This window comes from Herpailurus yagouaroundi, unplaced genomic scaffold, assembly GCF_014898765.1.
Source record: "Herpailurus yagouaroundi ecotype Mexico unplaced genomic scaffold, PumYag 163, whole genome shotgun sequence".
In the NCBI taxonomy this organism is placed as follows: Eukaryota; Metazoa; Chordata; class Mammalia; order Carnivora; family Felidae; genus Herpailurus; species Herpailurus yagouaroundi.
Window position 1 is genome coordinate 66,974,628 of NW_024412404.1, and position 14,134 is coordinate 66,988,761.

Here is a 14,134-nt window from a genome sequence, read left to right on the forward strand (position 1 = left end):
GCGCGCCGGGAAGGTTTCCGACCCCATTCAAGCAGCAGAAATGTCTGCAAATGAGATGGCTTGAGCTGCTATACCTGAGGTAATCATTTAAATATAAACGGAAATTTTAAAAACTCGAAATGTTATTTATTTTTAACACAACAGAACGTAGTGTACGGGTGCAGAACAGATACAGGAGGATCTGTACGGTGCGTCCGAGAGGCCGCCGCCACCGCCATGCCGTGGAAAGGTAAAGGGGACAAGGGGACGTACGCCTGGTTCACCCACAAAGCTTTTAGAACACTTTTAAACCAGTGACTACAGTCCTCTCGAGGATTTGGCAAAGATTTATTTTTTCTCTATTTCCAGTCTTTTGAAGTAGACACAGGTTTGCTCTCAGGATGGAGCAGATTCTAAGACACACGAAACCCCAACACCACGGGGAGGACTAGATCCAGCAGTCCAGAGTGAGAGGAGAGGAGGACACGGACAGGGGCCCTGGGCAGGAGGCAAGCGTCCAAGGTGGCCACCCAGACGGAAGTCCCCCCCCCCGCCCCCCCCGCAGGGACGCACGGCTTCATGTCCCAGCAGTACAGCGGAACCTGCATTTGTTCCGGGATTCTACGGCGTGACAAAGAACTCTGCGTTAAAAGAGTTAAATGTCTTTAGGAGACAACCTGCATCCACTTGAATGTAGTCTTTCCTATAATAGTGTGAATATAAGGCCACAATATTTACTCGGGATAAACCCCTCATGTAGTCATTTTAATAAACGTTCATTCTTTGCAAATATAAAGTATTTTAACTGAATAACTGGTTACAGATAATCTGCCAGAATACTACATACATCGTATCTAGCATGTTAAAATTATTTACTTACTTATAATATCCAAAGAGAATTTACTACCAAATTATTACAGCAGATGTTAACCAACACGACATGCGCACTAACTGATCCCACAGATACGATTACGGGTTAGCCTGGTTCTTCTGTCTTTTCTTTCATCTCACTAAAGGCGGAAACGCAGCGTTTACAGAACCAAGTGGTGCAGCTTCCTGGGGTCGGGACAGGCCTCCGTTGGTGCTGCCGCGGCCCCCACGGCGATCCGGCCGCGGGGAAAAGCCGGGCTCTGATTCTTCATCAGAAGGTGCTGGTGGAGGTGGTCAGACGCCTTCCGATGTAGATCCTTCAGAGAGAGCAATGAGCAGTTAGGTGGGCGCACCGCTCACGGCCTGGCGGGGGCAGCGGATGCAAGGGGACAGCCTCTTTGCCACCCAGTCCTAAGAACTTTGTGAGGAGCATCTGCAACCTTATCAAACGCTTAGTGATTTGTCATAGTATTTTGTAATGGCGTTTAGAGATCCAGCTGTGTTCTAAGTACAGAGGAGGCCACAAAGCAAGCAGAGATGCTCTCACAACACAACGGCCGTGGCGCTTCTTTCGAAGCGGACCCGGCGGCTTCGCCGTGGGTTCGCGTCCACCAGCCTCACCAGGGCCATCCCCGAGCAACAAAGCGCTGCCCTCAGGCGGGCCAGGGCCAGGGGCGAGAGCCGGGCCCGGAAAGCAGCACGCAGGTCAGGCTCGGACTGATCGAGAGGGGGGCAGAAATAAAGGGGCCGGCGGGCCCAGCAGGAGAGCTCAGGCACGAGCCCACCCGTCCTCAGGGGAGCCGCCTCGGGTGGACCAAAGACGGACTTAGTCCCGAGGGCCAGCAAGCTCTGCCCGTTGGGCACCAGCTGCGGACATCAGCCCTGAAATGGAGGCCCAAACCAGGCGTTTAAGCAGCGTCCATCTGACTCGCTAGCTATGGACAACAGTCCAGAGCTGGACTCGGGAGAAACCCTGGCCAGAACACAGCCGTGCCGGAGACCGAGCCCCGGGCAGCGAGGGGGACGGGGTCCGGCCCCTGGGGAAGCCACTTCCCAGGCGGAAGTAGGGTCTGAGCCTCAGAAGGGAGAGTGGGGCGGGCAGCTCTGCGCCCCCCCCCCCCCCACCAACCCCCACGGCTGCTGGGCCGGCCAGAAAGCTGCCACCTGCCCCCAAACTTGGAAGGGCCCGAGGCTCGGGTTCCCCGTCCACGGGGCTCAGGAAGCCGAGGGTGCCGTGCGTCAGCGGCTCGGTCATCCTGGCTTCCCTCTCCCCGGACCCGAGCCCTCCGGCCAGGGGGTGCCGGCCTGAATCAGAAGCCCATCTTGACCACGCGGACCGTCCCACAAGCTACAACCACAGCGGGATGAGGCGCGCCCGGGCTCGTGAGACCACCACCCACCCGCGCAGAGGCTGGGACCACCCCAGGCAAGCGGCACCAGACACCAGGGGGCGCGAAGGCCCGTTTCCCCCGGCTCTGCCAAGCCAGGCCGCGACACGCCTGTGCGTGGTAGGTGTGGCCCGGGACGACACAGGACGCGGGCCGTCCGTGCTGACGAGCCAGACGCCACGAAAGCACCGGGCGGGACGAGCCTCTGCCGTCAGGGCTCAGTCGGGGGGCCACCCCCGCGGTGGGGCCGGGAGGTGAGGCAGGGGCACCTCCAGGGTCTCGGGCCAGGGTCCGAGTCCCGCGCCTGGCCACACGCAGGTTGCGTGAGCTGACCGGGACCCGGTTCCCCGGGGGCAGCCTCACGCGGCCCCACTCACCCCAGCCCGATGGCCAGCAGGTGCGAGAGCAGCAGGGACGGGAGGAAGACCTTCAGGAACTCCGCCGAGAAGATGCCCCCCTTCTTCATCACGCTCGTGTTCCTCATGCTGAGCGTGGCCGTGCGCTTCGGGTGCTTGAAGAGGAGCTCCCTGGGGGGACACACGCGAGTGAGTGGCCGCGCTCCGGGTCCACCGAGACCCCGCGACGCCGAGGACACTCACTTGGGGGGGATGTTTTCCGGCCGACTGGACCAGTCCCATATCCAGTCGGAGTTTTTCTTCAAGATGCTCTCGACTTCTTTCCTCCTCTCGATATAATCTTCCTCGGACTGTGACAGAGTCGACGTGAACAGTGTGTCAGCCCCTCACGGCCCCGCCACAGAATGCCGCCGTCCACCCACGCGCCGTCACGCAGGCCGGGCTTGGAGGCCCACGGGTGGTGGGTGGACGGCAGGTTGGGGGGCTCGCTTCTGGGACCGACGCTGAGGCTGCAAACACTGTCCCAAGGAAGCCGCGTGAAGTGAGGATAGAGGACAAAGGGGCCGCACAAAGATGCCGACCACGGGGCTGGTTGTGAGACAAGCAAATAAAAACCATCTAAAACCCAAAACAAGCTCTGAAGGGCACAGTGCCCCTTGATCAAGTTTAAAAGAACGATTTTGTGTTCAGTGGGAGTGAAAAACCCAAAAACATACCTGCACCTGTGATCTCAAGCTACATCTTAAAATCCATAAGACAAGACACTAATCACGGGGGACTAAAGAGCAGGATCACAGAGTTTTCTTTTTTGCATTTTTTTTTTTTTTTTAATTTTTGTTTTCAACGTTTACTTATTTTTGGGACAGAGAGAGACAGAGCATGAACGGGGGAGGGGCAGAGAGAGAGGGAGACACAGAATCGGAAACAGGCTCCAGGCTCTGAGCCATCAGCCCAGAGCCCGACGCGGGGCTCGAACTCACGGACCTCGAGATCGTGACCTGGCTGAAGTCGGACGCTTAACCGACTGCACCACCCAGGCGCCCCCTTTTTTGCATTTCAAAAGCTCTACTTGGGGCACCTGGGGGGGGGCTCAGTTGGCTAAGCGTAAAGCTCTTGATTTTGGCTCAGGTCATGATCTCACGGTTCGGTTCGTGAGTTTGAGCCCTGAGTCGGACTCCCTGCTGACAGTGTGGAGCCTGTTTGGGATTCTCTCTCTCTCTCTCTCTCTCTCAGCCCCTCCCTGGCATGCTCCCTCTCATCAAAATAAATAAAACTTAAAAAAATAAAAATAAAACCTCTGTCTATACCTTAGTATATCCTGTAATTCCTCCTTTAAAATCTGAAAAACCACTAAAAACTTTGGAAATACTGTAGAATGCATCAGCAAAACAAACCAGCTGCCTGGGGGCACCGTCAGGATACCCGGGGGACCAGGGACAGTCCTGAAAGAACCTAGGTGGGAGGGAGGCCCTGAGGGGAGACCCCACAGGCTCAAGTGACTCAGTGCTACTTCAAGACCTTGCTTCCTAAGGGACTTTGAAATAAATATGGGAAAGGAAGTCAACTGTTCGTGTTCTTGTAATTACCGAGAACACCCTGAGAAAACACTTCCTGGAGGGGCGCCTGGGTGGCTCCGTCGGTTATGCATCCGACTGCGGCTCAGGTCATGATCTCGTGGTTCAAGAATTCGAGTCCTGTGTCAGGCTCTGTGCTGTCAGCTCGGAGCCTGGAGACCGCTTTGGATTCTGCGTCTCCCTCTCTCTGCCCCCTCCCCGCTCGTGCTGTCTCTCCCTCTCTCAAAAAGAAGATAAAACGTTAAAAAAAAAACAAAAACACTTTCTGCACATTCCAACATACGCAGGTGCAGCAGGGAGAGGGAGTGGGGGGCTGGGGGGGGACTGGAGAAGCCCCACAGCACGAGGGCCTGACGCTCTCAGACTGGAGCCCCCACAACACAACCGAAGCACCTGGCAAGTAAGACCCATTAACTACTTGAGCAAATGTTAAAAAAGTGAGCTCAGACTGAAGTAACTGGCCTGTGTGCTCCTCACGTGAATTATGCCAACAACAGTCAGCACGGCCTAAGGCATCGTTTCTGGAAGGGTCTACAGCATCCATCGAGGAAGGGGTGTCGGCGTCACGGTGGTAGGGGGTCATGAAAGGCTCTGTGGATAACACCGGGCTCTCCCAAAGAGCGGACCCTGGAACACGCGCTCACCATCCGACAGCCAAGGCCACCCGCTCCCCGGCTCCCCGGCTCCCAGCCACCCTTCCCACTGGCCACACAGGCCCCTGTCCAGGCTGCAGGCCCAGGACAACCCACCTCCCTCCCGCGTGTCCTCGGGACGGCATGGGAGGGCAGCGGAGGCCCCCTACCTGACCTGAGCCGCACTTCTCTGGCCCGCTGGGTGTGAGGCCCGAGCGGTGGCTGTCGCTGCCCCCACCCCTGGCTTTACAAAAAGGCAAGAGACCCCCCCCTAAGAACACCAGAGCCTCCCCTCCTCAGCTCCACTGGACAGGCTTACCATACAAACGTCAAAATGGCACCCGGCGCGCAGCCCGCTCCGGCCTACCTGAGAGCTGTTCTTTTCTCCCATGCTGTGGGCGTCTATCTCCGAAGCTCGGTTCGTATCTTGTGGAGTCTGTGAGCGAGGCGGGCTTGGTAGTGACGCACGCGAGAATGGGAAAAGAGCGAGGCGGGCACGTTATTCCCGTCCCGACAAACGAAGCACCCGGCGGCCCGCGGCCACCTCCCGAGACAGGAAGCGCTGGCACCAGGCCAGCGCCAGACCGTGCGGCCTCGTCAGTGGAGCGGCGCGGGCAGCGGGGAGCCAGGCCCGGGGGTGGACCCGACGCGGCCCGCGGGCTCGCTCTGCGTGGCTTGGTGCTCTGCTACAGGCCTGCGAGCACCTGAGCTCTGGTTTCTGACCAGGCCACGCTGCCCCAACTCACCAGCAGTGCTGACGCCCAGCAGCTCGTGGTGACCCAGATGACAAAGCCGGGACCCACGGGGAGCAGAGGCCGGGGGACCAGGTGTGGGATCTGCCCCCTGCCCTCACCCCCCCCCCCCCTTTACTGTGGTCCCTCCACAGACCAGGCCCCATCCCTCCTGCCAGAGGGCGAGGGTCCCTCTCTCTAAGGAGGGACGGAGAGGAGGAGGGCCGCTCCTGAACGTGCGCCAAGCTCAGGTTCAAGCAGCACTTACCACCGTGACCGCTCGAGCACTGGGCCGTCAGCACCGGATGCGCGTGCGTGCTTACACCCACCTGTCACAGTGAGAACTCTTGGAGCTACTCCGTCCAGATTCGTGCTGGGCGTCCAGCAGGATTTTTTCCAGGTCGCCGTTATAAATAGAAGCAGAGGCTGGAATGCTGCTCCCATTCCCATTATTGCTGAAATGCAATTCCACCCAGGAGCCTGCCGGAGACAAAAAAGGACACAGCTTGGATTTTCTACCTACGGTGGAGCCAGCCCCCCTCCCAGCCCTGACTCTTGGGACACGCAGCCATCTCCTTGAAGCTACAAATACCCGCCCGGTGGCACCTGCACAGGTGTCCGGTGACCTGCTGGGCCAGCAGGGACCACCGACTGGGATGCTTTCAACTCAGTTTTCAGAAAAGGGTGTCAACAGCATCTGAAGAGATTTCAATTGTTTTGAAGGTTTAAACTCTCTCGTGTGCTTATTTCCACACCAGCTGCACATTCCGGCCCTGACGCCACCCGACACTGGCTCCTGACCGCTGCTCTGTGCTCCCGTCTGTCAGAAGCCGGATGAACGTGTCTAGGACGAAGGTGATTTCTCACTAAACGTGATTAAGCAGAGCAAAGCATCCCATGGATTCAAGCTACCCAAGCTGTTACCAGAAGGAAGCCTACATCCTTAAACTTACTAAAAATTGACATCCGTTACACACATCCCAAGCTGCTTCTAGCCAGATTTTGTGGCTTCAGAGAGCTGTCTCAGCACCGGACCCTCCGCACCGAATACCCCCGGCAACCACGGCCTGCAGGGCAAGGCACTACCTTCTGCCAGGCTTGCTCTCCCACGGGCCCACCGACTGAGTTCCTGGGATAAACTCAGTCCAATCTAAACCCCTGCACGGGCCGTGAGCAAAGGACCAGATGGAGCCCCCACCCCCAGAGGGAGCCTGCCTGTCGGAAGAGGCGTCTCCACGGACACGGCGTCCACCCTGCAGCCTCGTGCTGGGCAGGGACAGGCTGGGGAGGGGCTGTGGGTGGTGCACGTGCACGTCTGGGGAATCAAGCAGGCGGGAGAGATTGAGAACAGTCCCGGCCCGTCCCACAACGGGGGACGTGACCCCCAGACGTCCTGAGTGCACTGCAAGCAGCGGGCTCGGCCCGGGCTGAGGTAGGGGGGGCGGGGGGGGGGGGGGGGCCCCCCCCGGGCCCCCCCCCCCCCCCGGGGGGCGGGGCGCGGGGGGGGGGGGGGCGCCAGGCCAGGGCCCAACAGCACCACCTGGGGGCTGGACGCGGGGGCCACTGAGTGCTGGTGGACACGTGCACGTGCTTGGGCCCGCCGCTGTGGCTGCGCCACAGGCTGGGGGTTCTGTTGGATCCGTGGCCCGTTCGGGTGGGGGACGGCAGCCATCGGCGCTTCCGGAACGGCCCATCGCTCACGGAGTCCCCGCTCTCGCGTCCATCGGATGCAGACCTACGAGCGGACGGCTGGCGAGGAGCGCGTGCGCCATCAGGGTTATCGGGAGACACCTGCCCCGACACACAGCTGCGCCAACGCGCAGTCCTCCCGAGAAAGCAGAGCGTCTGCTGCCGCCCGCTTGGCGCAGCCAGTCTTCCCAGGTGGCCCTTCCGTGATGGCGTCGTCTCACGTGGTTTTACATTTCTCGGATTTCTTTTTTTTAACATTTATTTTTGAGAGACAGAGACAGAGCATGAGCAGGGGCGGGGCAGAGAGAGGGAGACACAGAATCCGAAACAGGCTCTAGGCTCTGAGCTGTCAGCACAGAGCCTGATGCGGGGCCCGAACTCACAGACCGTGAGATGGTGACCTCAGCTGAAGTCGGACGCTCAACTGACTGAGCCACTCAGGTGCCCCCGCTTTTTTTTTTAAGTGTTTATTCTGAGAGAGCACGAGCACGCGCAGGGGAGAAGCAGAGAGGAGGAGACAGAGAATCCCCAGCAGGCTCCACACTATAGGCACAGAGGCCAACGTGGGGCTGGAACTCACGAATCATGAGATCATGACCTGAGCCAAAATCAAGCGTCAGCTGATGTTCAACCGACAGAGCCACCCAGGAGCGCAGGTTTCTCTCATCTCTAATGAAATCGGCCGGATTTTCACGTTCGCTGGCCACCTGAATGACATCCTCTTACATCAGCTGTTCAAAAATCTCTTCCTCTGCCTATAAGAGTTCAATATTCAAGATCCAAGCCTTTCTTATCTGAACGTGTTACAAGTAACTTCCCTGTGGCTTGCCTTCTTGCGCTAACGTCTCGTTCTGACGAATAGAAGTTTTTTATCTTAATTCAGCCAAATATTCAATCTCTTCCTACTCTGAGGTCCTGAAGATCTGTGTCCTGGGGACTGTCGTGCAGACGTGGGTTTCCTGAGCCTGGCTGGAATCTGTGCACACGCTCAGTCTGGTGCAGACATTCAGCTGCCCGCGCTCCCCACTGCCGGCTGCCTCCTGTCAGAGATCAAGCTGGCAATGTGCACAGGTCTGTTTCCGAGCCCGACAGGCTCTCTATTCTGTGTCACGGGTCTGTGTATCTCAGGCACCAGCTACTTGTCAAGGCTGCTCCGGCAGCACGCGGAGGACGGGGGCTGGGACAGGGTGGAGGCAGGCTGCAAAAGACAACGTGCGGGTACCAGAAAGACACCGGGGGCCGTGTCATACCTCCTCTAACTGCACTACGAGGACCATCGCCCCACGTGGCCCCACACAGTGCAGTCGGGGGGACGGTGGACCGGAGGCACCAGCAGACGCTGGCATCTCTGAGTCCTAGCCTACCCTCAGTAAGCTGCTTGTACCACAGGTCACATTCATCAGAAAAAAGCAAATCAAAGACACTGCCACAAAGCTCACAGCCTCCCAGTCTGCTAACACGATCGTCACACACGTTTCCCAGTGACTGTCTCCAGCTGCAGGAGCGCATCATGAATGCACAAGCCAGCGTCCGGCTAGGAGCCCAGGCCACGGGCCACCACGTGTCAGCAGAAGCTACAGTGACTTCAGAGCATCCTACACACCTCCCATCCCAAGACCGCACATCTGACGTTTCCATCTGGGCTGCCGACCGGGTTTCCAAGAGCTCTGGTGCCTGAGTCTAAGGGGTGTGGGGTCTCTTCATGATGTCACTTCCAACTTGGAATGTGTTGGTGGGGGGGGGGGTCTCCAATTGGCTGTCCGATGACTCATTTCCAGCGTGACCCCCTGGAGCCAGCGAGGCCCCACACGGTCCGCCTCACAAGACTGCCTGCGGCTGACAGCGGCTGCAAACGGGGCATCCAGGCTGCTCGTGCTTCTGCCCGCAGACGCCAAATGCAGGGGCTCCTACAAGACCTGCCCCAGGTCCAGTCCTTCCCTAGAACTCACAGGACCCAGGAAAACACCTTACTTACCCGCTTATTACAAAGGACACAACTCAGGGACAGCCAAGTACATACACATACACACACACACACACACACACACACACACACACACAGGACAGGGTACGAGGACCAGGGGCGGGGGGGGGGGGGGAGCTCCTGCACCTCAGCATGTGCGCCAGTGAAACTCCCTGAAGCTCATCGTATGAAGGTTTCCTAACCAACCTCTAGCCGCTCCTGTCCCCGGAGGGGGGCAGGCGCTGAGAGCCCGCCCTCTCGTCTCAGGTTTGTCTCATGCAAAGGCCACTTAGGTCCCTGCTAAGTCACCTCATTAGCAGACTCCGTGTGTCCCAACAGGGCTCCTCAATACACTACTGTCACTCAAGAAATCCCAAGGGCTTTTGGAGCTCAGTGCCAAGATGCAAGGAAAAAGACCCCAAACATATGCTTTCTTAAACAGATATTACTGGGCTGCCTGGCTGGCTCAGCCTGAAGAGCGTGTGGCTTGATCTTGGGGTCACAAGTTCAAACCCCATGTTGGGTACAGAGATTACTTAAAAATAAAATCTTAAAAAATAATAAAAATAAAAAACTGAGACAAAACTGACATGTAACACTATTAAATGTAAGTGTATACGTATTTTTTTGTTACATTACAAGGATCAACTCAAGACCCAATGAGACCAGCCCATGCTTTTTAAAATCATGTCATAAAAAGGTCCTAAGCATCCCGAGGGAAAAAAAAAATCCCATTCTGGATTCTCTACAGCAAAAGCTTTGGGTCCAAAAGCTGTTTTCCAAGAATGATTTACTAGGAAGAGAGTTTTATTATTAACCTGCGCAACTGGGCAGGAAGCACACTTCCTGGCAAGGGAAAACCAGGCTTGCTATCCGCCCACCCACGTCACGCACCCACTAAGGTCCCTCATCTTTTCCAGCAGGAAAGATGGGGATAACGTGTCTTCACCACCTCAGAAAGCTTCCTCAATCACCAACAACAAACCAAGTCACCAGCCATAGTTAGGCCTCACGAGGAAACAGGCGGGGGTGCTGCTGGTCCAAGGCAGGCCCCCCGCTCCCCGCCACATATGCTCCACACTAACGGGGACACAGCCCAGCTCACACCTCGGAACAAGCCAGAGATGAAGCGCCAGCCACACCTCCTGCCTCCACTGTGCCATGTGACAGCCCACAGGGAACCCCCAGCACATCCCATTTCCCTCCGGCCCTGGTCTGGGTAGCAGGTCTCAGCCCTGGAGACGGAGAGGCCGTGTTCTCTCTCGCTCTCCAGAAGCCTCGCTGGCGCTCTGCAAACTCCGAGCTGGAATGCGGAGGCAGAACCCCAGCATGGATGTATTTTGGAAAAGCTGTAATAATGGGATTTGGGCAGCCAGGGTTGAGAAGGACTGGTCAGGGGGGTGGCAGGCGTCCTAATAACCTGTGAGACAGCAGGACAGACAGAAACAGAACCAAGGACATTTGAGAAGGCGCACCTCCCAGAGGGAGAGCGGCCACTAAGCCTCGAGGAACCCGCTCCCTCCTCAGAGGGCTTCCTCCCTGGGAAAACTGCACGTTCTAAAAACTTCTGTAAGCACAGCCATTTTTGTGAGTGAGTAAACAGAACAGTAAATAAATAAATGCATGCACGCCTCTCAAGTTAGGTGGGCAGAATGAGAGACTTGATTTGACCTAGGACTCTGATAACTCGGGATCCTGTGTGCACTGTCCCCCCGGGCTCCCAGCAGCCCCCGGGTCACTTCACCGGGAGCCTGACTCTTCCTATACTTGTGCTCACCTGCCTGATTTTCTGCCCCGCCTCGGGCCTCTCAGTGACCATCTGTGAGTTGGGCGAGAACCTACACATCTGAAACCTGCACTCTCAAACCTGCACATTTCTGGGGCGCCTGGGTGGCTCAGTCGGTTGAGCGTCCGACTTCGGCCCAGGTCATGATCTCGCCGTCCGTGGGTTCAAGCCCCACATCGGGCTCTGTGCTGATAGCTCAGAGCCTGGAGCCTGTTTCAGATTCTGTGTCTCCCTCTCTCTCTGACCCTCCCCTGTTCATGCTGTGTCTCTGTCTCAAAAACAAATAAACGTTAAAAGAAAAAAAAATTTTTTTTAATTAAAAAAAACTGCACAATTCTACTAGAATTTCCATGTCAAAGAAACCCCATTTTTCTCTTCGGACGCCTCTGCCCAGAGCAGGCTGGCTGTGACAGCAGCGTCGTCTGACTGGCTGCAGGAAGCAAGTGGGGGGGGGAGCATCTCAGAGCAAACTGGTGAGCACCTTACTAAACCCATGCACTCGTCAACAGTCGGCCTGGAATTCAGGGGTCCTCGTGGGAAGTCAGCCATGCCACCGCCTCCCATCCTACTACCTACCGCCCTCCTGCACGGTAGCACTTGCACATCTAAGTGGGGACAAGAAAGGCAGATCGGGATCTTGCTGAAACTAGAATGGACCAGGGGGCACCAGGGAACAACCAATCAGCTCTCAAGGAAAGCGCTGCTGCTGTCTGTAGGGTGGGCTGAAGGAGGCTGGCTCCACTCGGGCTCAGAGAGAAACAAGAGGTCATCAGCCCAGAACCGAGAGGGGCACGCGCCACCTCAGACGGGAGCCGTGCCCGGACTCACATTTCCCAGGGCAGCCGGGCAGCACCACGTGATGTGACGCAAGTGACCCCACCCACACCCGGCAGATAGGCAGATAGTGAGCGAGTGCCCAGCAGCACGTACACGCAAGTGAACCGCCCGAAGAGTCCTAAACGTGAATTTCCACTCAGTGTGTAAACATCTTTTTATAGAGTAAGCAAAACAGAAAAACAAAGCTTTTAACTCAGAAGCTGGCAATTTTGCACTGCCAATGACTAAGCACTTTGGGGTCAGTCGACGGAGGGCGATCTCAGAACAAGGCCCATAAGAAAGACACACGATGTTGCAAAGTAAGTAGCTTGACAATGAGAAAAAGGATGATCCCAAGGCAAAGAATTTATAACTTACAGGAGAAAAGACAGAGAACCTTTAAACCCTTAATCCCTTTGTCGATTTCAAAGAACTAGTCAATGTCGAATTTTAAAGAGATTACAGGATTGCAGTTTTTAAATGCACGTTACACGCGTATTAGACTCAGTCTCGCCTAGTCAGATCCTGTTGTAAGGGACAAGAATTAGCTCACCAGATTTCTCTGAACACGAGGATTTCGACAATCTTAATGAAGCTTAAACATTCATTCTCAAAGGTTTGAACAGCCCTCCCCAAAGCTTATTTACAGGCTCACTGAGATTAGTGAACTTTTGCTTCAGAGAATACAAAGGTCAGGGCCACCGGGTTTCTCCTGGGCCCCCAGGGGCCAAGAGAACAAGGGCTGCACCGCAGCTCTACTGAGGCAAGACCCAGGAGGCGGCTCTTGAGGCTGCCTTTCACTTAGCTGTGTGGGTGGGCAATGCCCAGCAACCCTGTGAGCCCTGGCTCCCCAAAATGCAAAAGGACAGTCCGGAGACCCAGAAACAACAGGCACACCAGCAAGGCTGGAGGCACGTGTCTGCCCCGGAGCACTGCCTGGTCTGGAACCGCGTGCTAGCCGGGAACAGTGATTTTTTTTTTGTCCTACAAATCAATCCTGAGCTTTGGTTTGCAATGAACCTTCTAGTACAAATGGAACCCCAACTTAAAAAACAAAAAACACTTACATGCTTATACCATTTATTAAGCTGTTTATCTTACACTAAGAAGAGTGGCCGATGGACCTGAGCCCTGTATCAACAGTAACCCCGTCGTCCTCTCCTGCCTCCCGAGTAAGTCCCAACAGTCACCACGGGCAGAACTAGTAATGCCTTAAATCTAAAGCCCACAATCCAACTAGAACCACCTTGGGCATCTGCTCGCTAAAATCAACGTCGGAGTACGGAATACGCAATAAAACGTGCCTTTACCAAGCTATGCGGACTCTGGGAGCTGTGACTTCAGGGCGGGATTCCCAGTCGCCTGAGCGGTGTTTAGGCTTGTTAGGGGTATCCAATCTGTCCCCTGCCCCGCCAGCCCCCTGTCCCGGCCCCGCCAGTCCCGAGCCGCCCCCAGCCCCTGCCCCGCCAATCCCCGGCCCCGCCAGCCTCCGGCCGTCCTCTGCCCGCCAGTCCTCCGCCAGCTCCCTGTCCCGGCCCCGCCAGTCCCCGGCCGCCGCCGGCCTCTGCCCCACCAATCCCCCGCCAGCCCCCTGTCCCGGCCCCGCCAGTCCCCGACCCCGCCAGCCCCCGGCCGTCCTCTGCCCCGCCAGCCCCCCGCCACCCCTGGCTCCTTCCCCGCCAGTCCCCGGCCCCGCCAGCCTCCCGCCACCCCCGGCCCCTTCCCCGCCAGTCCCCTGCCGCCCTCTGTCCTGGCCCCGCCAGCCCCCCGCCCCAGCCCCGCCAGCCCCCGGTCGCCCCCTGAACTACCCCAACCCGCGCCCGGCCCTGCCAGCCCCGCACCCACCAGTCCCCGGCGCGGGTCGTGCCCAGCTCCCACGGCCTCACCCTGCAAGTTCTCCTCCTGCAGTCCGGGAGTCCCGCTCTGAGACATGGCGCCTAAGCGACGGCGCTGCGACCGCGAGTCGGGGTCGGGGCCGGGTGGGCGCCGGACGCTCCGAGGAGAGCGGGCGGGGGACCGATACTCGTGTGCGAGGCCCAGCAGAGCGCGTAGCCTCAACCCCGGACCCCGACCAACTGACGCGCGCCGGCGGACGCACAACAGATAAGCGCCGGATAAGCCGCGGCGACGCCAATTGGCCGCGGGGAGGGGCCTGCGCGTGCGCGAGAACGCGGGACGCGTGCGGCGCGTGCGACGCGTGCGCGGGGCGGGTTGCGGCCGCGCCTAAGCAGCTCAGCGCGCGTGCGCGGAACGGGTACTGAAGGGCGGGGCGCGCGCGCGTGAGGCGGGGGTTCCGAGGCCCGGGACACGCGTGCGCAGGCGCGGCGAGGGACGGGACTGACGCTGCGTG

The 14,134-nt window shown here is 57.8% G+C and overlaps 1 protein-coding gene across 1 annotated transcript; it reads right to left on the reverse strand.

Annotated features, from left to right (window-relative positions):
• Positions 1 to 308: 308 nt before the first annotated feature.
• Positions 309 to 13,911, reverse strand: BNIP3 (BCL2 interacting protein 3). Its single transcript, XM_040486811.1, has 6 exons — positions 13,671 to 13,911; positions 5,860 to 6,010; positions 5,167 to 5,251; positions 2,837 to 2,943; positions 2,615 to 2,764; positions 309 to 1,166 (listed from the first exon to the last, which is right to left on the reverse strand). Exons 1-6 carry the CDS (start codon positions 13,714 to 13,716, stop codon positions 1,121 to 1,123), a joined length of 585 nt encoding a protein of 194 aa, XP_040342745.1. The 5' UTR covers positions 13,717 to 13,911; the 3' UTR covers positions 309 to 1,120.
• Positions 13,912 to 14,134: the final 223 nt, after the last annotated feature.

Excerpts from the sequence above, each read along its gene's own strand:
- BNIP3 (XM_040486811.1), bottom strand. The coding sequence starts at position 13,716 with ATGTCTCAGAGCGGGACTCCCGGACTGCAGGAGGAGAACTTGCAGG. Across the intron at positions 2,765-2,836 it reads CCGGAAAACATCCCCCCCAA|GGAGCTCCTCTTCAAGCACC; the intron begins GTGAGTGTCCTC and ends GTGTCCCCCCAG. Across the intron at positions 1,167-2,614 it reads CTGCTGGCCATCGGGCTGGG|GATCTACATCGGAAGGCGTC; the intron begins GTGAGTGGGGCC and ends CTCTCTCTGAAG.